Below are 26,336 nucleotides of genomic sequence, written 5' to 3'. Positions count from 1 at the left end.
TTGAGCTGGCCATGCCCATCCAGGCCACATCCACCCTGGTCCCCTGAAATCAAACACAATCCTGATATAGCCCTCAATGAAATTAAGTTTGACACCCCTTATTTAGAGTTACCTATGAACCCAATCAATATTAAATTAGGATAGGGTTAGCTATCTTATCAATTTAGATAACCAATAACAAAATATATGACCAGAGTAAATGTTAAACATATGCTATCCTTAATATATACTATGTTAAACATATACTATCAAATCTGGCATTTTAAAACTTGCTTTCAAGATTCTAATTCCAAATTTGAGATACTATAATCTTAAGATACATATGATACATGATTCATTAAAGTATCTATGTTTTTTTACAAGGCTTGTGATCCTGCATAAAAAGGTTTTTCTACTAGTTTTCATATACATCCAAATGTCTCAGTTGCTTTCCTTCTTCCAGCATATTGCAAAATTCCTACTTCATTTGCTTTATGCAGCCTTTCAAGACAAATAGAGAGATATATGTTATTTGGATACAAAGTGGGCATCAGATCTATTGAGCACACCCTCTCTGACCCTGTCAGCAGTTTCTTAAAGGAATTGGGCTGTTTCACAGTAGCCAAGGAGCTCAGGAAATGCATATTTCACAGTCTGCATAATTACTGTGCAAATCTTAAAAGGATACAATTATTTTAAGATACAGAAAGTACCCATGACTGGTCCAAAGCACCTTTGCTTCCTATAGATTGGAAAATGCATATTTTTAAGTAGATAGGATGTTGGGAATTATGAAAATATTCTGCTATTGGCTATTTTCACAGCTGGTTGAGACGGAAACTTTAAACCAATTTTCCTTATTATATTTTAAACTGGTCCTTCATGCAGTCCACAATATTAATAAAATATATTAAGCAAAGAGTGTAAATGGCAGCCTAATATGGAGATGAACTGCCTCTCAGAAACAAAGGAATTGGTTCTGAAAGCATATATTTTTTCTTTTACTACAACTATGCATCAATGACTTATTGCAATAGTGGTAGAATAATTGGTAACCACCGTGATTCCCTGAAAATAGGACCCACCCAGAAAATAAGCCCTGGCTTCATTTTTTAGGAGTGGGCCTAATGTAAGCCCTACTACAAAAATAAACCCGGCAGATGGGTGTGACCAACACAAGAGGCAGAGAGTGTGCAAGGATTAGGACCCATAGCCCACCAGCTCCTTGGAACAGAACAGATAAGTCCAAGGGTGGAAGCAAATGCAGAGGGAGACAGGCAATCTGGATGTGCTGAATGGCTGCCTAGCTCACAGAAGGCTTGCGGGAGACTTGCACAGTGGCACTGGCAGCAGGCAGAGGCAAAGCGGGTGGGGGAGACAGGCAATCCCGATGTCCTATGGGAGTGCCTGCCTGATGCAGCCTCAGGCAACCCGAGAAATGGTGGGATGGAGTGGGTGGTGCTTTGGGATCACCTGCCTCTCTGCCCGTGACTTTTCTCCCAGAGGGAGCCAAAACTTCATCTGCTTGCAAATGGGATGCTTTGAAACAGAGCTAATTGCTCTGTTTTGCATTTGTGTCCCATTTGCAAATAGACGAAGATTTGAGTCTCCCTCATTTCTCCGTTTGGGCAAAAAAATGTGTCCGCCCTAGGAAGCCTTGTAAGCCGTTACAGCTGCAGGCAAGCAGATGGTGGGAGGGAGAGGGTGGGCAGCTGCTTCCTCCGTGCCTCTGCCTGCTGTTGGTGCCACCACACAAACTTCCCGTGAGCCTCCTGTGAGCCAGGCAGCCGTGCAGCATGTCTGGATCGCCTGTCTCAGCTCGCCTCTGCCATGCACTTTTTGCCCAGATCAAGATGAAACTTTGTCTACTTGCAAATGGGATGCTTTGAAACAGAAATAAGCACATTGGGATCGCCTTCTTCCACCCCACCCCACCCATATTTCTCCCTCTACCTGGCTGTACACTTTTCGCCCAGTGGTAGATGAAGTCCATCTGCTTGAAAATGCTATTTTTTCTATTTCAAAGCATCCCACCGGGGGGGAGGGGGGGAGGCAGACAATCCTAACATGCTTAGTTCCATTTCAAACCGTCCCATTTGCAAGCAGATGAAGCTTTGAGCCTTTCTCATTTCTTGGTCAAAAAGTGTGTTTGCCCTGGGAAGCCTTGTAAGCTGTTGCAGCCATGGGCAAGCAGATGGTGGAAAGGAGCAAAGCTGGTGGCCACAAAATAAGATGCCCCTAAAAATAAGCCCTAGTGCTTATTTGGTTCCAAAAGAAAACAAGACCCAATTTATTTTCAGGGAAACGCAGTATGCATTGATTTTGGTGTTTTGGTCTGTGTTATTTAGGAATTGTTGATATTGTGCAAGTCTTGTACACAGTTTGCCTAAGCACATTCATACTGTTTTGCAGAACCGTTTCATACCATAAACACCAGATATATAAACGTATTTTTTAAAGAAAATACTGAAGGCCAAATCAGTTTTACTTCATATTACTTGAATTATAAAACTTACTTCTTCCTCTACCTGTAAATGGCATTTTAAAATGTTTATACAATCACCTTTCTTTGTCTAGCAAAAGAGGGGGAAGTTTTGTTTGTGGCTGGAAAACATACAGTATTATTTTTTAAAGATTTTTTTGCCAGCTAACCATATAAAAAAAGTTTGGTCCTGCGTTGAGAGCATCAAATTCTTTACGGAGCATCAAATTCTTTGCCTAGTATCAAATTCCAGAGTTTTTAGGCATTTATAGGAAAGGAACATATGTGAGCTCTTACCTTCTTGATAGTTGTGAGCACCATCTGGCAATGCAAGAAAAGGCAGGTATTTCCATTCCTCTGGCAAACTATTACTATCATGACTTTCTCCAGTAATTAGAGGAGGATAGGAGAACTCAATCTGAAAACAAACATATATTACATGAGTTTAAATGCAAGAATACAAGAGAACCTCATCAAACCTATACTCAGTTATCAGGTATCCCAATATAAAACTGTTAAGTAATTCTACTGTTACTTCAAGCAAGAGGTGTAGAGAAACCCAAGCAGCATATACAATTTATGGTAGCAAATATTTCAGATTAAAATAGTAAGGCTGAGTTCTATTCTATATAGAGAATGATTAAACAGATCAGCAGGTTAATAACCTCAATCAGCCTGGCCTTTTGTAAGAACTAAAGACCTGGCTCTGTCAGTTAGCTTTGAGTCCCAGTGGAGGTTGATTGATTAACAACAGATCTTACAACATCTGTAATCTTCCCCATCTGTAATTGTATCATAGCTTTTGCCAGTATTAATTTATTTACTTTGGGTGGCTTACAATAATCTCTCTCTCTCTCTCTCTCTTTACACACACACACACACACACACACACACACACACACACACACACACGATATATAGCAATAGCAATAGGACTTAGACTTATATACTACTTCACAGGGCTTTACAGCTATCTTTAAGCAATTTACAGAGTCAGCATACTTTCTCCAACAACCTGGGTCCTCATTTTACCAGGATGGAAGACTGAGTCAACCTTGAGTAAAAACTGAACTACTGAACTGCTGGCAACTATCAGTCAGCAGAAGTAGCCTGCATTACGGTATTCTGACCACTGCACCACCACACCTCTTTCTCTATCTTTTATGCTTGTAAGCCACCCAGAGTTATTTTGTGGTAAGATGAGTGGCCAATAAATTTTTATAAATAAATAATGATTCAAATAGAATAAATTCTATTTCACGTCGTGGCAGTAGAGAGCAAAAAGGATGACCTCAGTCCTTTGACTCTGATTTTACCGTGATTGGAGAACCTTCAAAGGCGTGGAAAGCTTTGAGAGCAACGTGAAACAGAGGGATACCTGGGGCTGGGGAGCAGCAGGAGGAAGCCAACCATTCGCTGCAACGAAAGGATCCCTCTCAAACCTGGCACGGAAAGTGTCTTGCCATGTCATTTTGACATGGCGGACCTGAGGGCATGACTAGTCACAACAGAAGAGGAAGAAAAGACTGTATTGAACAGACTGTGACATTCTGACTGGCGAGAAAATCCCAGATCTGCAGTGGATTGAACTGAATTGTTAAAGTGATTAATTCCCAGAAACTCTTGGTAAAAAAGGAAGCTTTGGTGGGAAGGTTTTAATCCTGAAAAATTTAGCAGCGATCCGAAGGGAAGAGCTGTGATCTATTGAACTTAAAACCCAAAAAGTGGAAGAAATCTGAAATCAATAGTGATGGAGAGGGGTGCAACGAGTACGGAGGGAAAGAAAAGAGAAAGAATGTCGAAAGTGAAAGCAGGAGAGCGGAAGGCATTAAAGGTGAGAGAGACAAAAGGAGAATTCTGCGACCCAACTCGACTAGTGCTGAAAGCAACAAAGTAACGGCTGAGCGAACCGAGGCTGAAAGAAGTCAGAAAAACCTGGAACAGATCGAAGAGCGAAGAAGAGAGGTTCGGAGGAGACAATGAAGTCTATCGAGAAAAATACTCCCAACTGAGTAAATGGAATATACTATTTCGGTGGATTATCGCAGAAGGCATGCTAGTATCCTGGCAAAGTGAAAAGATAAAAATAGACAATCTAGATAAAGCCCAAGAATTATATGATCAATTGACAGGAATGGAAGAGAATGATAGCAGCAGAAAGAAACTAGAGGGAGTCAAGAAGACCGTCAGCTGAAATCCGAAATAGAAGATCAGGAAGGCAAAGGTAAAGAGACACAAGAATTTCAGAAGGAAGAAGGCATCAGAACAAGAACAGAAAGAAACAAGAAAATCAATAGATACTAGAAACCAGTAGACCAACCAAGCAGAAAGAATTAAAACTATTGTCAGTAAATGTGAATGGGTTAAACGCCTTAGTGAAAACAAATACTTTCAAAACTGGTTAAGCAAAATGTAGATATTGTGTGCCTCCAGGAGATACATATTAAAAGACAAGATGAAAAATATTTAGAACTCAACAAATTGGAAAAACTCTACACAGCACTTGCGGAGAAAAAAAAGAGGGGTGGTGGTATACATCAGTGAAGAGATAAAAGCTAAGCAAATTTATGCAGACACTAAAGGAAGAATCTTAATGATTGAAATAAAGATAGGACAAAAATTGATGCTATTAGTAAATACTTATGCACCCAATAAAAATAAAAAAGAATTCTATAAGAAACTCCACTAAAAGATTATTGAGACAGGCCAAAAGGACATATTTATAGTGAGAGATCATAATGGAATTGTAGATATTACAAAAGATTACATTAGTGATAACAAGAAACAAAAGAAAAGAAATATATTACCAAAAACATTTTTTGATATGATGGAGGAACTAAATTTAATAGATGTGTGGAGATCATTCAATCCCACAGAACAGAAATTTACCTTTTACTCGAACCCACATAAATCTTGCTCGAGGATTAACGTGGTATGGGCAAGTACTGACTTAGGAAAAGAGATAGAGAAGATTGAGATCTCCCCAAATACCTGGCTGATCACACCCCATTAAAGTAGTATGGAGAGGCCAGAAAAAGGGCATTGGTACTTACCTTATGCCCGTTCTCTGTGAGCTGTGAAGAGCATCCAGAAGTGGGAGGTGCTTCAGTCTCTTTTGGAAAGGCTGAGCTTAAAACTCTGGGATGCTCCTCCTCCTCCACGGGACACCTCCTCAGTGTCCCCAGTTTTGCGAAGACTGAGTGCCAAAGTCTGGGACTCATCACCTAATCTAGATCCCTGACTGGATCAGAACCCCACCAGATGGAAAGAAATGGGTGGGGCTGGATGCTCTTCACAGCTCACAGAGAATGGGCGTATCAGGTAAGTACCAACGCCCTTTCTCCCATGAGCTGTTCAGAGCATCCAGAAGTGGGACATACCAAAACTTGGCCTGTCCTTAAGGAGGGATTCCATCTGGATCGAAATCCACTCCTAAACTCTGTGGACCCTCTGCAGGACTCTTCTGCCAAATGAAGCATCTGCTGAGGCATAGACATCAGTTTTACAATTTCTGACAAAGGGAGATGGTGAAGCCCAAGTTGCTGCTCTGCAAATTTCGTCTATGGAAGCCCGTGTGGCCCATGCTGCTGATGTTGCCGCATTCCTTGTTGAGTGGGCTGTAATGCCTTGAGGAACTGAGATGGACTGGCATTCATAACTTTTAGCTATGGTGGCTCTCAACCATCTACCAATGGTCATGGACGACACCTTTTGCCCTAAAGTGGATGGATTGAAGGATAGGAATAGAGCCTCAGATTTTCAAAATGCCGCCGTACGGTCTAGATAGATGCTTAAGGCCCTTTGAACATCAAGTCGATACCATTGATGCTCCAGTCTATGAGATGGTTTCGGACAAAAATTTGGAAGGACCAACTCCTGCACTCTGTGGAAGGGTGAATTTACTTTAGGAGTGAACGATGGATCCAATCGGAGAATCATTCTGTCCGCATGAAACACGCACAGGTCCTTTCTCATTGACAATGCCGCCAATTCGGAAATTCTCCTAGCTGATGTGATTGCAATTAGGAAGGCCACCTTATATGTCAGGAATTTAAGACCAGTGGTTCTTAAAGGCTCGAACGGGCCAGTTGTAAGTGCGGATAACACCTTGTTGAGGTCCCAGGTGGGATAGCGGTGAATTACAGGAGGTGGTAAGTTTGCAGCACCCTTAAGAAAGCTGTGGACATGTGGATGGTGCGCTATGGAATGGAGGCCACTCCAGGCTATCACCAAGGCTAAAGCCACCACCTGTCTGCGTGAAGTATTTGGAGATAGGCCCTTGGTCAACCCCTCCTGTAAAAAGTCCAATAATTGTCCTACTGATGGGGCAGTTGGGTCAATCTTAGACCCCTGGCACCAGTGACAGAAGGCGGACCACGTGGCCTCGTATATACGATTTGTTGAGGACCGTCTGGATGCTTGACTGGTGGCAATAGCATCCTCTAAAATCTGTTGGGCCCTTAAACGGCTCCGCTCAACCTCCATATGGCTAGACTGAGCCATTTTGGGTTCGGGTGACGTATCGGCCCTTGGGAGAGGGAAACCTTCGATGGTGGAATTTTCCAAGGTTGTTCTCGCGACAGGTCCTGTAAATCTGGGAACCACGTTCGCCTGGGCCAATAAGAGGCGACCAATATCAATTCTGCTCGTTCCTCCAATAACTTCTGGATCAACCTGGGTATTATCAGGAGTGGAGGAAACGCATATAGAAGTCCGGGAGGCCACTGACATGGTAGGGCATTGACGGCCTCCGCCCCCTGAGTCAGGTACCTTGAAATATACCGGGGCAATTGGGCGTTGAGAGGAGAGGAAATTAAATCGATCACCGGTTGCCCAAACCTCCGCACTGCTTCCTGGAAGACAGATGGGTGTAGGCACCACTCTGCCTGATCTATCGTGGCCCTGCTGAGCAAGTCCGCTTGTGTGTTTAATGCCCCTGCTATGTGTTGTGCCTTGAGCGAAAACAGATTGGCCTCGGCCCACTTGAACAACTTGGCCGTCTCCAGCATAAGAAGTTTGGAGTGGGTATCCCCCTGTCTGTTTACGTGGGCCTTGGTTGTGATATTGTCTGTCAAGACCAGAACGTGGCATGATTGGAAAAGGGGTAGAAAACTGCGTAAGGCCAGGTGAACTGCTCGCAGCTCCAACAGATTGATGCTTTGTGATTGTTTGGAAATAGTCCAAATTCTCTGCGCAGTGTGGGATTGGAAGTGAGCTCCCCATCCTACCAGGCTGGCATCGGTTGTGATTGTTGCCCTGTAAGGTTCCTTGAAAGGACACCCCTTGTTTATCATTTTTTCCGACCACCAGCGGAGCAATCGGAGAACATTGTGTGGTACCTTTATCCAGACGTTGGAAGTGGCTCTTCCGGATCGCTGGAAAGGTAGCAGGAACCATTGCAGCTCTCTAGAATGGAATCGAGCCCAAGACACAATGGAAATACAAGAAATCAGTTTCCCTAACAGTTGAGACAGCACTGCCAGGGAAGCCCTCTTTAAGGCTCTGATCTCTCTGGCCAAAGACTGGATACTGTTTAGCCTGTCCTGAGAGAGAAAGACCTTGCCCTCCACAGTATCTATCACTGCCCCTAAATGAACTAACCTAGTTGAGGGGATCAAATGGCTTTTATCCCAATTTATGGAAAAGCCATGACCCTGAAGGGTCTCCAGACTAATCTTGGTATTCAATTTTGCTTGATGTCTGGAAGATGACAAAATTAAAATATCATCTAGATAACATTGTAAGCGAATAGATTTGATCCTGAGTGAGGCAGCCAAAGCCGCGAGGACCTTGGTAAAAGTCCTAGGGGCCGAAGCCAGACCAAATGGTAGGGCGATATATTTGTAGTGCCAATCACAATAGCAAAATCTAAGATATTTGTAGTGAGCAGGTCTAATTGGTATATGTAGATAAGCCTCTGTGAGATCTATAGAGGTCAGGACATCATTCTCTCTGATGCTGAGCAGAATGGACTGGAGAATAGTCATCTTGAATTTTCGATAAACCAATGATTTGTTCAGACGTTTGAGGTCCAGAATTGCCCTACAGCCCCCCGAACTCTTTGAGACCACAAACAATAGAGAGTAACAGCCTTGACCCCACTGTTCAGATGGGACCTCTCTAATGGCCCGAATATGTAGAAGATGATTGATAGCCTCCTGCATCAACGCCCTCTTAATGGGGTCCATGGACCTAGGGCTCCTAATGAAAAAGTTCGGGGGGGAGGATTGAAACTCTAGCGACAAAACAAACCTAATACTGTCCTTGACCCATGCATCAGAGGTGGAGCTGTCCCATTGATCAGCAAACAATTTTAGCCGTCCTCCAATGGGAACTGCTGTCAAGGACTCACTTGGGGTGATGAAAAAATCGGCGTCCAGTGCCTCTGGGGTTTCTTCTGTTTTGGCCTCCCCACTGACCTCTATCGGAAGACTCAGACCTATCCTGTCTAAAACTGGGCCTGTAGCCTGATGTTCTCTGAGATTTGGGAACGTATGAGCCTTGATAGTAGGGCCGAAAGGAACCCCTTCGAAACGACTGGGGCGTTCTGTTTTCAGACCTCCGAAAAAGAGGGGGAAGCACTTTTTTCTTGTTTCTATTCTCTATGAGCGGCTCCAAAACACTGCCAAATAATTTATCCCCCGATATTGGGGCTGATGCCAACTTGCATTTATGCTAGGTATTCGCCTGCCAATGTCTGAGCCATAGCAGTCTCTGTGCTGATACGTGAGATGCTATGGCCCTAGATGAGAATTTGACTGCATTAAATGTGGCGTCGGCAGAGAATTCTGCTGCTGCAATAATTTTAGCTATGTCCTGTTGGGCTCTGACATTTGATGCCGGCAATATATCCCTCAAGTGGAAGAGCCATCGGAGGGAGGACCATGTAAAAAAGGATGCTGCTGTAGCAGCCCTACTGGCCCAGGCGTCAGAAACGTGTGCCCTACGGAGTGCCAACTCTGCTCTCTTTTCTTCCGGTCTCAGGGCTTCCTCAGCTTCGTTGAGAAAGGTTGAAGAAGAGGCCAGTGCCACAATGGGCTCATCCATCTCCGGCGTTTTGAGAAAATTTGAAAACTCTGGTGCCAAATTATAATATCATTTATCATAGCCTGTTGGGGCTGGGTATGATGCTGCTGATGCCCATTGATTTTGTACTAATTCAGCAAACATACGAGGAACAGGAATAGTTTCCGCCTCATTAGCCAGTTGTGAGAATATTAGATCCTCAGATTCGTCCTGAGACCCTGTTGACAATGGATGAGGGTTTGATGTGCCTAGTTTAGTGGTGTTCTTTGCCTTGAACAGTAAGGATTTAAAGAGGTGTGGGCGAAAAAGGCCAGAAAAAGTAGGTTGGTCCGGAACGAGGCCCTCGTCGTCTGACATTCCCTGTTCTAGCGGGTCAGCCTCTGACAACCCCAAGTCCATCTGATGGATCGACCACCCCTCCATGGGAACATCCTGATCCTCAAAGTCCACCTCCTCCCGAAGATCCTGGGCTGGTAGGTTAGGAATATTGGGGAATACCTGAGAATGATGTTGTCCGATATGTGCAAAGGCTAGAGCGGACATTGATCCCGCATCCGAAGTGGCCGAGAAGTGTCTGGTCCTGATGGATTGCTGAACTCCAGCCACAATGCCCCTTTGAATTGCCATCTCCATCCATTGCCTCATTTTGATGGGGATGGTCTCAGGTAATCCCTCCTCCTGTCTTAGGCTGGTGACCGTAGGGGTGAAGATTGCCTCTGGGATTGGCTGGGCAGTGCTCATTGGAGAAGATGTGCCTATGGGAGGTTGTCCAGAAACAGCCTGCCTGGGCTGGGTAGATAAGTCCAAGAGCCCCATCAATGGGTTTGGGTTCTGATCAGATTGTTGTTTCATAGCCATCTTGTCTGCCTTCCTGGCTCGTTTCTGCAATTGCCTTTCCAAAGCTAGGTGCCATCTATGGGCATCCTTATCCACCGCCTTAGAGGCCTTTTTGGGGCCCACTGGCTAAATTTGGGACTTATTTGACTTGGAGTGGAAAACGTTGTCACCTTCCATTGTAGATGACTGATTGTCTTGCCTCTGACTTTAATTTTAAATTTTCTTCTTTTTTTTCCAATTATGATGATGATGATTATTATTGTTGTTAATATTTGTACTTTGGGGTGATGCCTTCCCCTGTGGTTGAAAGTAGAACGCTCCTCCAGGAGAGTAAGATAGATAGATAGATAGATAGATAGATAGATAGATAGATAGATAGATATATCAGAAAACAAATATATATGTGTGTGTGTGTGTGTGTGTGTGTGTGTGTGTGTGTGTATGTGTATGTGTATATGTATATATGTATACATGTATATACGTATATATGCATGCCCATATACATAAGCGTATGCCTGTATCTATATGTATAACTGTGTATACGGTAAACAGTATCTAAGGGTCCCCAACAAAGGAAACCCTCAAGTGCTCCAAGCGAGAAAAACTCTGGATCCCTGGTCCCAACAAGGGAAACCAGCTATACAGGCTCTGAGGTGAATCCTTTCCTGTCAAAACCAAACGTCCCGCAATTTAAATGGCACTTGCAGTTTCAGTCCGAAGAAATGATCCAAAGGCAATTGCAAAGAAATGCCTGTTTAATGACTAGCCTGCTTATCCAACATTAGCCAGACAAGGGAGAGCTAAACCCAGGGAGAACAAAGTGGAAAGGTACTGCCTCAGTCCCCAGAAAGGGAAACTAGCGAGGAATGGCGCCTGTGATAATTAGGCACGAAGTTGAGCCAGCCGTTGAAAAGGGCGGGAAGCAGAATCACTGTTGCTAATGTCTGAGCTGTCTAATGAGCCGCTGCTGCTGATGCTCTAACTTGCGAGTTAAATGCTGCTGTCAGATGAAACGGCAAGGCGAAGTGAGCCATGGCTGCGAGTGCTCCGCTCCAATTGCAGAGAAGGTGATCGGAAAGTTAGATAAGGTAATTGCCTGAGGCGGTAGCCTCAAGCTGCCTACAGAGTGGCAGGCTCCGCTATTTACAAAAGAAACTGTTTGTTTGTTTTTTGAACTAATCGAGGTAACCTAATAGAGGGACAAGTCTGAAAAAGCCAAATTAAATGGGGAAGAATTTTAAAAACCGAAATAACCCAAGAGCAAACCTGAATCAGAAAACCGTTCTAGTCAGGGAGTGCACAACCTCTTACCACGAAGGCTGAGCTAAAACTGGGGGATGCTGAGGAGGTGTCTCGTGGGGGAGGAGGAGCGTCCCGGCCCAGCCTTTCCAGAAGAGACTGAAGCACCTCCCACTTCTGGATGCTCTGAACAGCTCATGGGAGAAAGAAAAGGAGAAGATGGACACTGAATCCCCAGATATAACTAGAGAAAGAATATATTCAAAGACTCATCAAAGAACTGATGCTATTTTTTGATAAAAATAAAAAACAGCACACCTCACTACAAACTTTATGGGACACAATGAACGCATACACCAGGAGAATAACAATAGCTTATACGACAAAAAGGAATAAGGAGAAATGGAGGCAACATAACACATTACAAGTAGAAATTGGAGATTTAGAAAAACAATTACAAACTGGCGAATGAACAAATTAATGAAAAATTGACTAAACATAAACATAAAATCAATGTATTACAACAAGAGGATCATGCAAGGGATCTTAAATTTATGAAGCAATTTTTTTTTTTGAAAGTGTGAATAAGCCAGGGAGATGACTGGCTTACAAATTAAAAAAGAAAAAAAAAGAATAATACATAAGCTCCAAGACGAAACAGGAATTTTACAAAATAACAAAGAAGAGAAAAAGATCGCTTTAAAATACTTTGAGGACCTTTATAGCCAAGAAAAAATAGCAACAGATAAAATAGGCCAGCATTTAAAAAGAGACAGTATGTTACCAATAGAGGAAGAAAAAAGAACAAAATTAAATAGAGAAATTACATTAACAGAACTAAAAAAAGCAAATAAGACCCCAGGGCCAGATGGCTTACCAGGGGAATTATATAAGAACATAGGTGAACCAATAGAACCAGTACTATTGGAGGTGTGCAATGAGGCCTCGCTGGAAGCTAAAACATCTGAATTATGGAGGGAAACATCACCTTGATCCCAAAAGAAGGTACCGATCTTAACCAAATTCAAAATTATAGACCAATTTCACTTTTGAATGCTGACTACAAAATTTTCATGAATATCATAGCAGAAAGGACAAAGAAAATCCTAAATGAGATTATACATCCTGACCAGAATGGATTTTTGCCATTAAGGCAAATAAGAAATAATATTAGAATGGTAGTGAATATATTAGAATATTACGAAAAGCTTCCTGAGAAACAAGTGACTCTTGTTTTTCTGGATGCTGAAAAAGCATTTGTCAATTTAAATTAAATTAAATTAAATTAATTTGACAATTTAAGGAAATGAAATTTGGAGATAGATTTGAAAAATTGATAGAAACAGTCTATTCCTCCAAAAGGCTAATGTAATAATAAATGGAGACATAACAACAGCATTCAGAATAATGAAAGGAGTTCTCCAGGGATGTCCACTGTCACCTTTGCTCTTTATTTTGGCATTAGAGACATCATTAATAAAAAATTAGAACAAACCTAGAAATAAAAGGAAACAGAATTAGAAAGGAGGAGTACAAATTACAAGCATTTGCAGACCATTTGGGGTTTTTTAATTGAGGAGCCATTAGAATCAGGGCCAATTCTGATACAAGAATTAAAGAAATATGGAGAAGTTTCAGGGCTAAAAATTAACAGAGTTAAAACCAAAATGCTAGTGAAAAATGTAACATTAAAACACAAAAAAGAATTAGAAAATGCAATTGGATTACAAATCACAAAAAAGATCAAATATTTAGGAATTTTGTTAATGGCAAGATGCTCCTCAATAAAAGAAGACAATTATATGAAATTACTTAATCAAATTAAAAAAGATTTGGAGAAATGGGGGGCCTTACAATTATCTCTATTAGGATGAATAGCAACTATCAAAAAGAATATTTTACCTAAATTATTATACCTATTCCAAACAACTATAAAATTAGATAAATTTTTCATAGAATTAAATAGAATAGATAGATTGGGGGTGCATTTTTCAGTGGGAGGAAGGAGCGGGTAAACGGCTTGAAGATTTACTGTGGACCCGAGTCAGAAACAACTTAAAAAGCGAAGACTCCAGAGTGGAAGGGGTGAGTGTGGAGATTAAGTAGCAGCGGCTTAATTTATGTTTTTACCCTCTAACTCTGGAAGTTAAATGGCAGCTTGAGGAAAGTGTGATTAAAGGAGGAAAAAAAGGGGGACTAGACGAGAAGAAGAGGTGTGAAGAAAGGTTTTTATTCAGGAAAACTGTCTTTTGAAACTGAGATTGATTGTGAATTCCAATGATGGAAGAACAGGCATGATGTCTACAGTCCCCATTTAAATCAAATCACCAAAAATAATTCTAAATGGCCACCAATTGGGAAGAACAAAGGAGACTCACGGAGAATTGATGGTCTCCATATAAATCACCCAGCTCCATTTAAAGAACCCAGCTGATTAGTCAGCCTGAATTTAAATTCCCACTCAGCTGATTGGACAATCTCCACTAAAACCCCACCCAAATCTCATCCTTTCCAAATTCCAAAGTAGATGATTGGTGAGCACATTCAAATCTTCTCCATTCAAATCTATCAAACAGCAACACTTCCTCTTTAAAACAAAAACAAAGCAAAACAAAAACCAACAAACATGGCTTTAAGGAAAAACAAAGGAAATTTACATAACAAACCTCCAATACTTTACTACCTACACTATTTCAGTACCTCAAGACCAAATATTTACAGATAATGCTTTGTCTATAATAATTGATTTATCATATAATAGTATAATAATTAATTGTTAAATGACCACTAACTTACTGATTTATTGAATTGATAGAGATTTAATACTGTATTATTGATTATCTAGTCTGATTGATTGATTGATTCTTAGTAATAAGTTGATTGATTTTTAGTAATAAGTAACCTTACTTTTGATTTGTTCTCTAACTTATCAATTAACATTTATTAATTACCAATGTTAATTAAGTAACTGTCTACCTATCACATTAATTAGCTATTGTAATTGTTTAGTGTACTATTGTCATTGAGCATGCCAGTCAGAAACTCCAGAAACTCCAAATCCTCCACTACCAAACAACAACAAAAAATAATATCTCTACCAATGACCTCCCAGACTCTGTACATACTTCAGATGTCTTAAAACTATCAATGAAAGTGAAAATAACATCAAATGCTACCTATGTGACAATCAAGCCCATCTTGCCTGCTTAAAATTAAACAAAGCATCCTAAAAGCATTAGATACATTCCTTTGTCTATGTCCATCATGTTTTCCTAAGCTAAACAAGTACCCTGCCTGAGTTGATAGCATAGAATCACTCATGCACTCAATAGAAAAATGCAACACATTTTGAAACAATTATACAAGAAAGCCTAAAAATACAGCACTGATAAGCAATGACCTATCAACTCAAAATAAAATCCCAACCCAACAACCACTACCACAACTACTACCTCAACTACAATCACAACTACAACCAAACCACAACCACAAATAATTATTATCCCATCAAATAATTCCACAAATGATATCTCCTTACTCATCAGAGACACCATAGAACGTGATCAGAAACGTCCAAATGCCATCTTATTTGGTCTTGAAGACACCAACGAATCAGATGACATCACCAAAGTTCGTAATATCATAAGCAACTCAAATACAACAAAAATCTCTCCTGAAGATATCATTGAAATAACCAGAGATGGCCCTGAGTTCAAATACAGTGATGGCTCTGTAGCCCCAAAATTTTGTAGAGTTGTTTGCAAAAATGAGTCCAGCAAACACATATTCATACAATAAACGCCATTGCAAAAACCAACCCCAACCACAAAAAACTTCGCTCAAGACCAGACTTATTCATACTGCAAAGAATCTGCTCCCATGAACTCCACAATGAACTCAAAAGATGTCTAGACAATGGAGAGAAGGATCTCTACATTGACTACCGTGCAGATTGTATCAAAAGTAAGTCACACAACCCACAACTCCACATCCAACCCTACCTCATCCAACCCACCATCACTCAAAACTGGGCATGCACACCCCTAACTACCTCAATTCCAGCTACAACTGGCCTTAAATGCAAACTATGCAATGCAAGAAGCCTTGTGAATAAAATACCTGAATTTCTCCTCTTATTAAATATGGCTAAATTCAACATCATATTTGTCTGTGAAACATGGCTCAATGCATCTCTCCCTGACTTCATTACCACAGTAAGAGACTATCATGTTTACCGTTCAGATCGTGAAATCCGTAGAGGAGGTGGTGTTGCTATCTTCTATAAAAAGTCCATACATCTAAAAAACATCCAAGTTACCCAAGAGCTTGCTCTTCCTGAGACCATCGTCTGTGAACTGTCCTTAAATATCACATTTTGATTCTTACTATGTTACAGAGCCCGATTATGACATCGAACATGTAAACAAGCTAAATTCACTACTAACATGGGCAACATCCTGCCCACACACTTTTATCTTTCTTGGTGACTTCAATCTACCTCACATTAACTGGACCCTAAACGAATGTAAAACTGAACCCATACATGCAACCTTCTACAAGATGTAACAAACCCGGGACTGGAACAACTAGTAACCAACAACACTAGACTTAACAACTGCCTCGATCTCATCCTCTGCATAGTTTGAATTCAATTTATGGAATACAAATTAAAGAAACCTTTTCCAACAGTGACCACAGCATGATTGACTTTTGTTTCAACATATGTCCACACAAAAATCAACACAACGATGTGATCCCCAATTAAAACTTCAAAAAAGGCAAGTATGATCTTATAGACAACGATCTCTCATCCCTTGATTGGCAATTTCTATTCACTGGATGCAATACTGTTGAAGACCATTACAACATATTTTTACTTGAAGTCAAAAGAGTCATCAAACTATATGTATCAATAACAACTCCAAAAACCAGAAAAAAAACAAATTACCCATAACAATAAGGAAGCTTCAATCCAAAAAGAGATCACGTTGGCGGAAAAAAAAATCTGGTCACGTTGCCAATTTCAAAAGCCGATACAAAAACTTATGGCACCAGATAAAAGACTGAATGCACCAATTATCACATTAAACAAGAGGAAAACCTACGCACCAATTCCACCCGCACTTTTAATTTTGTAAACAACAAACTAAAAGACTCAAGGTCCATCCCATCCCTGAAAGGACCTAATGGTAAAGACTGCAATGATGACACAATTACAGCCAACCTCTTTAACACATTCTTTGGCTCAGTATTTGTAAACAGCAATGGATCGTGCCCAGTATTTCCCAGTTGAACCACAGACAACTCAATGATCTAATACATATCGATTTTACAGAAGACAATGTTGAAAAAGCACCACGCAATCTAAAAACATCTCTATCTATTGGATCAGACAGAATATGTGCCTACTTCTTAAAAAAGCTATCCACTGTTACAGCCAAACCTCTAAGCATAATCTTTGAAAAATCTTTTAGGACCAGTTCCTTGCCAAAACTATGGTCACTGTTAGGTATAACATTGGTCACCTAACTAGTTTGGGTAAGATAATATATATATAAGCTATGATTCTTAGTTTAAAGTGTGTGTTACTTTAAATGCAAAGCATGTATTTTGGGTGTGGTGTGAAACCATCATAAGAGGGAGCAAGAGACGCTGACGAGAAGCTGACGATTCCCTGACGCTTTGCTGGCAATTACTGGAGTTGCAGACGGAAGAGAGGAGCTTCTGATTTGGTGCATATCTCTCTCTACTGCGAGGAGATAAATTACCGGACTGTTATTTTGTAAGTGTACTGACCGTTTTCGACATTGGAATTTGCAAATGAATAATCCCTGGACGGACTGAACTAAGTGTATGATATATGGACTGTTTTGACTATGCTTTAACTCTTGCTGGAATAAAACTACTTTAATTGCACTGTATCTGCTTTTACTGAGTGTAAGCTACACAACACTTATCTCACATATTTTGCCTGCCTGCCTGACTGCCCTGCAGATTCTTGCTAGGGTATATCCCTAACACTGGTTATGGGCCCAGCTGCACAGTCAGACTAACCAGGATATAACAGGCTTATATAAAAGTGAGAGCTAGTGTAGTTACACAATACTGTAAACAGACAGCTGTGCTTTAATTATAGTTTAATATCAGAAAAAGATGGCACAAGTCAATTTACCAAGTTTGTCTCTAATATCCAAACTGGATGGAACAAACTATGTTTCATGGTCTACATGAAATGCAGCCTACTTCTGCTACGCAGAGAAGGTTTGTGGAATATAATACAAAACCCACCAGAGGTAGATGCTTGGGATCCAGAGGATGAAAATGATGCCCAGAAGTTACAAGAATGGAAACTGAAAAATGAACAAGCTCTCTGTATAATAGGACTGACACTCAGTGACCAGCAGCTTGTCCATATTCGTGGAGAAGAAACAGCTGCTAAGTGCTGGGAGAATTTAAAGAAGATTTATGTTCGAGACAGTGTAGGAGCTCATATAAATCTTACACGGAAGCTGTTCAGAACACATCTTCAAAAGAATGGAGACATGTTGACTCATATAAACACTATGAAGAGGATTTTTCAGGAGCTGCATGAAAAAGGAAGCTTATCTTCACTGAACTGCATCAGGTTAATATAATTTTGTCTTCATTGGATCAGAGTTATGATGATTACGTAACTTCATTGGAAGTACTGCCAAAAGATAACCTCACATTAACTGACATTACTGGCAGATTAATTGAAGAAGCCAGGAGAAAGGCTTGAAAGGGATCAACTCAGAAGGGAACAACCACAAAGAAGAGGAATTATCTTCGTCCAGCCCTACACAATTAGAAAAATGTTTTAATTGTGGAAGAAAAGGACATTTGGCCAGATTCTGCAAGAAAGAAAAACGCCAAATGCCAGCCAGAATGCAAAAAAGGCATCAAAAGGATAAAAAATGCTTAGAGTTAGCCATGTATAGTAACCAAACTGTGAACAATAATAATTTTTGGGTTGTAGATAGTGGAGCATCGCACTGCATAACAAAAGATAAGAAAGATTTATTAAGATGTCCATGAGTTCACAGCAGATATCATTAGCGAATGGCTGGAAACTTAAAGCAAAAGCTGAAGGTACTGCATATTGTCCTTGCATAAAAGAAGAAATGTAAAAATGTTATATATTACCACAACTTAAGTTTAATTTGCTTTCAGTTAGAGTTTTGATTAAACTAGGTTATGAAGTTACCTTTAGGGGAGAAAACTGCATAATAGAAAAGGAAGGTAAAAAAGTGACTGCAACTTTAAAAGGTGAATTGTATGTGTTAAATGATAATCAATTAGAGGTGGCTAACACTGTGTATAATAACGTTAAACCTCATGATGAATGCATACATTTGTTACACAGACGTTTAGGGCATATAAATTTTAAAATGCTCAAAACAAACTGTTGAACTTTCTAAAGGTATAAAACTGAAGCCTTGCAGTAAGTATTTGCACTGCAATGCTTGCAGTCAAGAAAAAAGCAAGGTAATACCAACAAATAGAAGTTAATGGATTTAAGACTAAGGAGCCTCTAGAGTCGTGATTTTGCATGATATTATAGGTCCTAAAACCAAGTGTAATGAGCTGCTCATAATTTATATATTAAGTATAATGGATCATTATTCTAGATATGGTTTCTGTTATTTAATGAAGAGTAAAGCGGAAACATATCAAAATTTCTTTAATTGGTTGAAGTTTGCAGAGAGAAAAACTAAAAGGAAACTAGTAACTCTTGTAACTGATAATAGGTACGAATTTATAAATAATAAATTCCAAAATAGACTGAAGATGGCAGGTGTAGAACATAAAAAATCTGCACCATATAGGCCTACAACATAATTCCTTTATAGAAAGGCGAGGGCCAAACACTGCAGGCAGTGGCTGTGTACTATGTTGTCAGATTCAGGATTACCTGAGAATTTGTGGGGAGAAGCAACAATGTGTGGTAATCATATATTGAATAATGTTGTTAACTCAACAACAGGTGAATTACCATTCACACGGTGGCATGGTGAGAAAACCTGACCTAAGCTACATGCACACATTTGGTGCACCAGCATGGAGTGCATATTCCCACCAACTGAGACATAAGGGACAGCGTAGGGCTAAAAGATTATATTTTTTGTAGGTTACTGAATCAAACCATAGATCTTACAGGTTTTGGGAAGAGGCACAACTAGAATTCATTGTAGTGCTAGTGCTAAATTCCTGGAACATGTAGGATGGACTAAATTGGAACACGATTCGAATGGGAGTGTAATTATAGAAACCTACAGGGGCCTGAGCCACCATACTAGTGATGTGAGAGATCCAATTAAAGAGAAAGTAAAGGAAGAGAAAATAGAACCAGTTAAAGAAGAAATAAGTGAAGAGGAAATAGATGACCAGGAACAGGTGATAGATAAGAGTCCACCTGTGAGTCCTGTTCTACCTAGAAGGTCAACACGAGTAAGTAGACCACCTGATAGGTATCAGGCAAGTATGGTGTGCAGATTAGTAAAATTCCAACCACTGTGGAAGAATTGAAATTGTATCCTGCAAAGGATCAGGAGAACTGGCATACAGCAATGCAAAAGGAACTGAATTCATTAAAACAGATGGGAGTGTATGAGAATGCTAGATTACCTCCAGGTGAAAAGTCCATTGGATGCAAATGGATATTTAAATTAAAAACAGGTACAAATGGGACTGTTACCCATAAGGCTAGGTTGGTAGCTCAAGGATTTAATCAAACTGCATGTGATTATGATGAAGTGTTTGCACCAAGTCTAAAAGCAACAACCTTGAGAGCAGCTTTAGTGTGGGCAGCTAAGAAAAACTATATCATAAATCATTTAGATGTAGAAACTGCCTATCTGCATGCACCATTGCAGCACAGTATATATCTAAAGAAACCTGTAGGAATTAAGGATGATAAAAATAATAATGATTGTTGGAAACTTAAAAAGAGTCTCTATGGATTAAAACAATCTGGTTATGAATGGAACCAATATATTGTTAAGGAGTTAAACAATATAGGGTTTAAAGCAGGTTTAGCTGATCCATGTTTATTCAAAAGAGAGAAAAATGGAATAGTGTCATTATTATTGTTGTTTACAGATGATATTGCATTAATTACAAAAACTAATAATGAAGCAACTGAAATAATATCATTATTAGGTAAGAGGATAAAATTAAAGCAATTAGGAGAGATAAAAAGGTATCTCGATTGACAATAAATAAAACCAATAGTGGCTATAAGATATCTCAAGAGGATAAGATTTATCAATTACTAAAAACATATAAGATGGAACTTTGTAAGCCAGCAAAAACTCCAATGAGTCAGGAATTTTGCCGCACTGATGCTCAAAGTTCAAAATTCGATAAGACTATATATCAGTCGTTGGTGGTAGTCTATCATACATTAGTAATTGGTCAAGGCCAGATATTGCCTATAGCATTAATCAATTGGCTCGTTTCAACGCTGAACCCAATGAACGACACTGGCAAGCGGCAAAACGTATCTTAAGATATCTTAAAAGGACAATGCACTATGCATTGTATTTGGAGCAAAAGATGATTTGATTTTAAGTGCATATGCTGATGCAAGTTTTGCAACAGATATAAACACTAGGAAATCAACTTCTGGAATGGCTATACTATTAGGAAAAGCATTAATTGGTTGGAGGTCAATTAGACAGCAACACATAAGTATGTCCACAATGGAAGCAGAATTTTCATGTCTATCTTTATTATGTACTGATTTAATTCTGTATAAACAGTTGTTGTTGGATATGGGATTAACTGTTAATGATTCCATTGTTGTGTATGAGGACAATCAAGCAGCCATACAGATGGTTACAAATATTGCTGTTAAAACGAGATCTAAGCATACAGATCTTAGATATCTTAATGTAAGACAATCTGTAAAAGATGGTTTAATAAGATTGGAGTATTGTATGACTGAGCAAAATATTGCTGATCAGTTCATGAAAGCCCAAGGTGCAGTGAAACACAAAGAGAGTTGTGATGACTATGGGTTAAGATTGTAAATAGCTATATATATTATTATATTACCCAAAAGGGGAGAATGTTAGGTATAACATTGGTCACCTAACTAGTTTGGGTAAGATAATATATATATAAGCTATGATTCTTAGTTTAAAGTGTGTGTTACTTTAAATGCAAAGCATGTATTTTGGGTGTGGTGTGAAACCACCATAAGAGGGAGCAAGAGACGCTGATGAGACGCTGACGAGAAGCTGACGATTCCCTGACGCTTTGCTGGCAATTACTGGATTTGCAGACAGAAGAGAGGAGCTTCTGAGTTTGTTGCATATCTCTCTCTACTGCGAGGAGATAAATTACCGGACTGTTATTTTGTAAGTGTACTGACCGTTTTCGACATTGGAATTTGCAAATGAATAATCCCTGGACGGACTGAACTAAGTGTATGATATATGGACTGTTTTGACTATGCTTTAACTCTTGCTGGAATAAAACTACTTTAATTGGCACTGTATCTGCTTTTACTGAGTGTAAGCTACACAACACTTATCTCACATATTTTGCCTGCCTGCCTGACTGCCCTGCAGATTCTTGCTAGGGGTATATCCCTAACAGTCACTAGCCACGGTCATCCCCATCTTCAAAAAGGAAGACCCCAGCCTAGTTGAAAATTACAGACCAATCTCTTTATGCTCTGTCACCTGTAAAGTCATGGAATCAATTATTAACCAATCCATTATCCTCCACTTAGAGACAAACAACCTACTCTCAAATAACAATTTGGTTTCAGAAAAAAACTACCCTGCAATCTGCAACTCTTACACTGCAAAAACATATGGACTACACAACTCGATCAGGGCAAAGCAATAGACGCAATCTACATAGAGTTCTGTAAAGCCTTTGATTCAGTGGTACACGACAAACTACTCCTAAAACTAAAATCTTATGGTATCTCTGGACACCTGCATAACTGGATAGAAGCATTCCTGTCAAACAGACAACAAATGGTCAAAATTGGGAGCGTCCTATCAAATTCTGTCCCTGTCAACAGTGGTGTCCCCCAAGGCAGTGTTCTAGGACCAACTCTCTTCATAGTCTACATAAATGACCTCTGTGATCATATTAAGAGCAACTGTGTCCTCTTCATTGACAATGTAAAGCTATTCAACATCTGTATTCTTATTCAATTTCTATATTCATTACGCACATTTTCTTATGTCCGCCACATTTGCAAATTTTATCACATACTGTTATTCCATTCATTGTTCAATAAAATGATGATGATGATGATGATGATTATTATTATTATTATTATCCCTTTCATTGTCAATTCAAGCATCCCTTTACCTTATACATTATCCCCATTTTACTCCCTTTAACCCATTATGAAAATTTATAACAATATAGCCATTTTTAATTACCACATTCTACATTAACAATGGTAATCCATTGTTAACAGAAAATTAGAAGTGCTAAACAGAACTATTTTGAAGATGCAGATAAACCAGGCAGATGGTTAGCATATAAACTGAGAAAGGAGAAAGAGTCAAGGAAAATATTACAATTGATAAATGATCAAGGCCAAGTTTGCTATGGTAATAAACAGAAAAAGGAAATCATTCGAGACTTCTACGGGCAACTGTTTAAGCAAGAGAATGTTGATGAGGAAAAAGTCAAACAGTATCTTCAGAATGCTAACTTATCTAGGATACCTAAAGAGACTGAAAAAATGTTAGAAAGTAATATAACAATGATGGAATTAACTGAAGCACTTAAAAAGCAAAACAATGGGAAAGCACCAGGTCCAGATGGGCTTCCGGCAGAATTTTATAAAACACTACAAGAATCATTGAGCATTCCATTGCTAGAAGTCATGAATGAAGCTATGTTAAAGAAGAGGATACCTAAAACATGGTCAGAAGCTTATATTACACTTATTCCAAAAGAAGAGGCTGATCCATTGCAAATCAAGAATTACAGACCTATTTCTTTATTAAATGCAGACTATAAAATTTTTGCTTCAATTTTGCCAGAAAGACTTAAAAAATACTTAAATAACTTTATCCACCCAGATCAAAATGGATTTTTACCAAAGAGACAAATTAAGGACAATATGAGAGTAATCCTGGATACCTTGGAATATTATGAGGCACATCCCGAAAAGCAAATGGCTTTGATATTTTTAGATGCCCAAAAGGCATTTGATGTGAATTGGAGATTTATGTTATTATTATTGGAACAGATAGGTTTTGCCAGAAAATCTATTCAAGCAATAGAAGCCATATACTATAAGCAAACGGCAAAGGTAATGATACAGGGAGAATTCACAGACTCTATTAATATAAGAAAAGGTACAAGACAAGGATGCCCTCTATCACCTTTGCTATTTGTATTGACTTTGGAAGTGTTGAATAGAAACATTAGAGATGATAAAAGTATAAAGGGAATGAAAATTAAAAAATTGCAAGCCTTTGAGGATGATCTGGCTTTCATTTTGGAAAACCCTTTAGAAACAGCTCCAAAACTATTGGAAAAGATAGAGGCTTATGGTGAGGTGGCAGGTTTGAAAATAAATAAAGATAAAACAAAGATTTTGACGAAAAATATGTTATTAAAACAAAGAGAACTGGCAGACCTATTGAAAATTCAAATTACAAATAAGGTCAAGTATTTGGGGATATATTTGACACCAAGATGTAGTACATTAAAAGAGAATAATTATATTAAACTTAAGCAACAGATAGCCTTAGACTTGATGAAATGGGAAAATCTACAATTGTCATTAATAGGGAGAATCTCAACAATCAAGATGAATATTTTACCTAGAATCTTATACTTGTTTCAAACGATACCAATTAGGCTTGGAAAAGACTATTTTGAAGATTTAAATAAAATTGTATTGAAGTATATATGGTGTTAGGGATACACCCTAGCAAAATCTGCACGGCAGTCAGGCAGGCAAAATATGTGAGATAAACGTTTTTGTAGCTTAAACTCAGTAAAACAGATACACAGTGCTCGTTAAATAGTTTATTCCAGTAAGAGTTTTTGCATAGTCAAAACAGTCCATATATCATTCATTAATTCAGTCCGTCCGGGGATTATTCAGCTGCAAATTCCAGTGTCGAAAAAGAGAGGTCAGTAAACTTACAAATATCAGTCCAGTAATATATCTCCTCGCAGTAGAGATATGAAGAAGTCAAACCTCCTTTCTTCCTCCAGCATTCAGCAACTCAGCAGTAGGGAAACACGCAGTTAACAAACCATCAATCCAGCAAACCAGCAAGCGTCAGCAAGCGTCAGCAATTGTCAGGTTCTCTTGCTCCCTCTTATGGCGGTTTCACACCGCACCCAAAATTACATGCTTTGCAGTTTAAAGTGACACACTCTTAAACTTACTATCATAGTTTATATATATTATTTTAACCAAACTACATTAGGTAACCTTGTTATTCCTAACATTCTCCCCTTTTGGGTAATATAATATATATATCTATTTATAACCTCAACCCATAGTCATCACAACTTTCTTTGTGTTTCACTGCACCTTGGGCTTTTGTAAATTGATCAGCAATATTTTGTTCAGTCATACAATATTCCAATCTTATTAAACCATTTTTTACAGATTGTCTTACATTCAGATATCTAAGATCCGTATGCTTAGATCTCGTTTTTACAGCAATATTTGTAGCCATTCGTATGGCTGCTTGATTGTCCTCATACACTACAATGGAATCATTAACAGTTATTCCCATGTCCAATAGTAACTGTTTATACAGAATTAAATCAGTACATAATAAAGATAGACATGAAAATTCTGCTTCCATTGTGGACATACTTATGTGTTGCTGTCTAATTGACCTTCAACCAATCAATGCTTTTCTAATAGTATAGCCATTCCTGAAGTTGATTTCCTAGTGTTTATGTCTGTTGCAAAACTTGCATCAGCATATGCACTTAAAATCAAATCATCTTTTGGCTCCAAATACAATGCATAGTGCATTGTCCTTTTAAGATATCTTAAGATACGCTTTGTCGCTTGCCAGTGTCATTCAATTGGTTCAGCGTTGAATCGTGCCAATTGATTAACGCTATAGGCAATATCTGGCCTTGATCAATTACTAATATACAATAAACTACCAATTAACAACTGATATATAGTCTTATCGAATTTTGAACTTTGAGCATCAGTGTGGCCAAATTCCTTACCCATTGGAGTTTTTGCCGGCTTACAAAGTTCCATCTTGTATGTTTTTAGTAATTGATAAATCTTATCCTCTTGAGATATCTTATAGCCACCGTTGGTTTTATTTATTGTCAATCCTAAATACTGTTTTATCTCTCCTAATTGCTTTAATTTTATCCTCTTACCTAATAATGATATTATTTCAGTAGCTTCATTATTAGTTTTTGTAATTAAAGCAATATCATCTAAATATCACGTAAACAACAATAATGACACTATTCCATTTGTCTGTTTTTAAAATAAACATGGATCAGCTAAACCTGCTTTAAACCCTATATTGTTTAACTCCTTAACAATATATTGGTTCCATTCGTAACCAGATTGTTTTAATCCATAGAGACTCTTTTTAAGCTTCCAAGCAGCCATTATTATTTTTATCATCCTTAATATCTACAGGTTTCTTTAGGTATATAGTATGCTGCAATGGTGCATGCAGATAGGCAGTTTCTACATCTAAATGATTTATGATATAGTTTTTCTTAGCTGCTCACACTAAAGCTGCTCTCAAGGTTGTTGCTT

General features: G+C 39.0%; 1 protein-coding gene and 1 pseudogene across 13 annotated transcripts in view; both read right to left on the bottom strand.

Annotated features, from left to right (window-relative positions):
* AVL9 (AVL9 cell migration associated) overlaps nucleotides 1–26,336 on the bottom strand; it is a 106,792-nt gene that overhangs the window by 63,811 nt on the left and 16,645 nt on the right. For all 13 annotated transcript variants that reach the window (XM_087917923.1, XM_087917924.1, XM_087917926.1 and 10 more), the window contains exon 2: nucleotides 2,759–2,879. In XM_087917923.1, coding sequence (XP_087774049.1) covers nucleotides 2,759–2,879 — 121 coding nt within the window. The remainder of the gene's footprint in view (nucleotides 1–2,758; nucleotides 2,880–26,336) is intronic.
* Nucleotides 6,951–9,886, bottom strand: LOC148124044 (uncharacterized; annotated as a pseudogene).

This window comes from Pseudonaja textilis, chromosome Z (genome assembly GCF_049901715.1).
Source record: "Pseudonaja textilis isolate UNSWEBS1 chromosome Z, rPseTex1.2, whole genome shotgun sequence".
Classification (NCBI taxonomy): Eukaryota; Metazoa; Chordata; class Lepidosauria; order Squamata; family Elapidae; genus Pseudonaja; species Pseudonaja textilis.
Note: the sequence above shows the minus strand (reverse complement) of the source record. Positions and strands in the feature narration are given on the sequence as shown.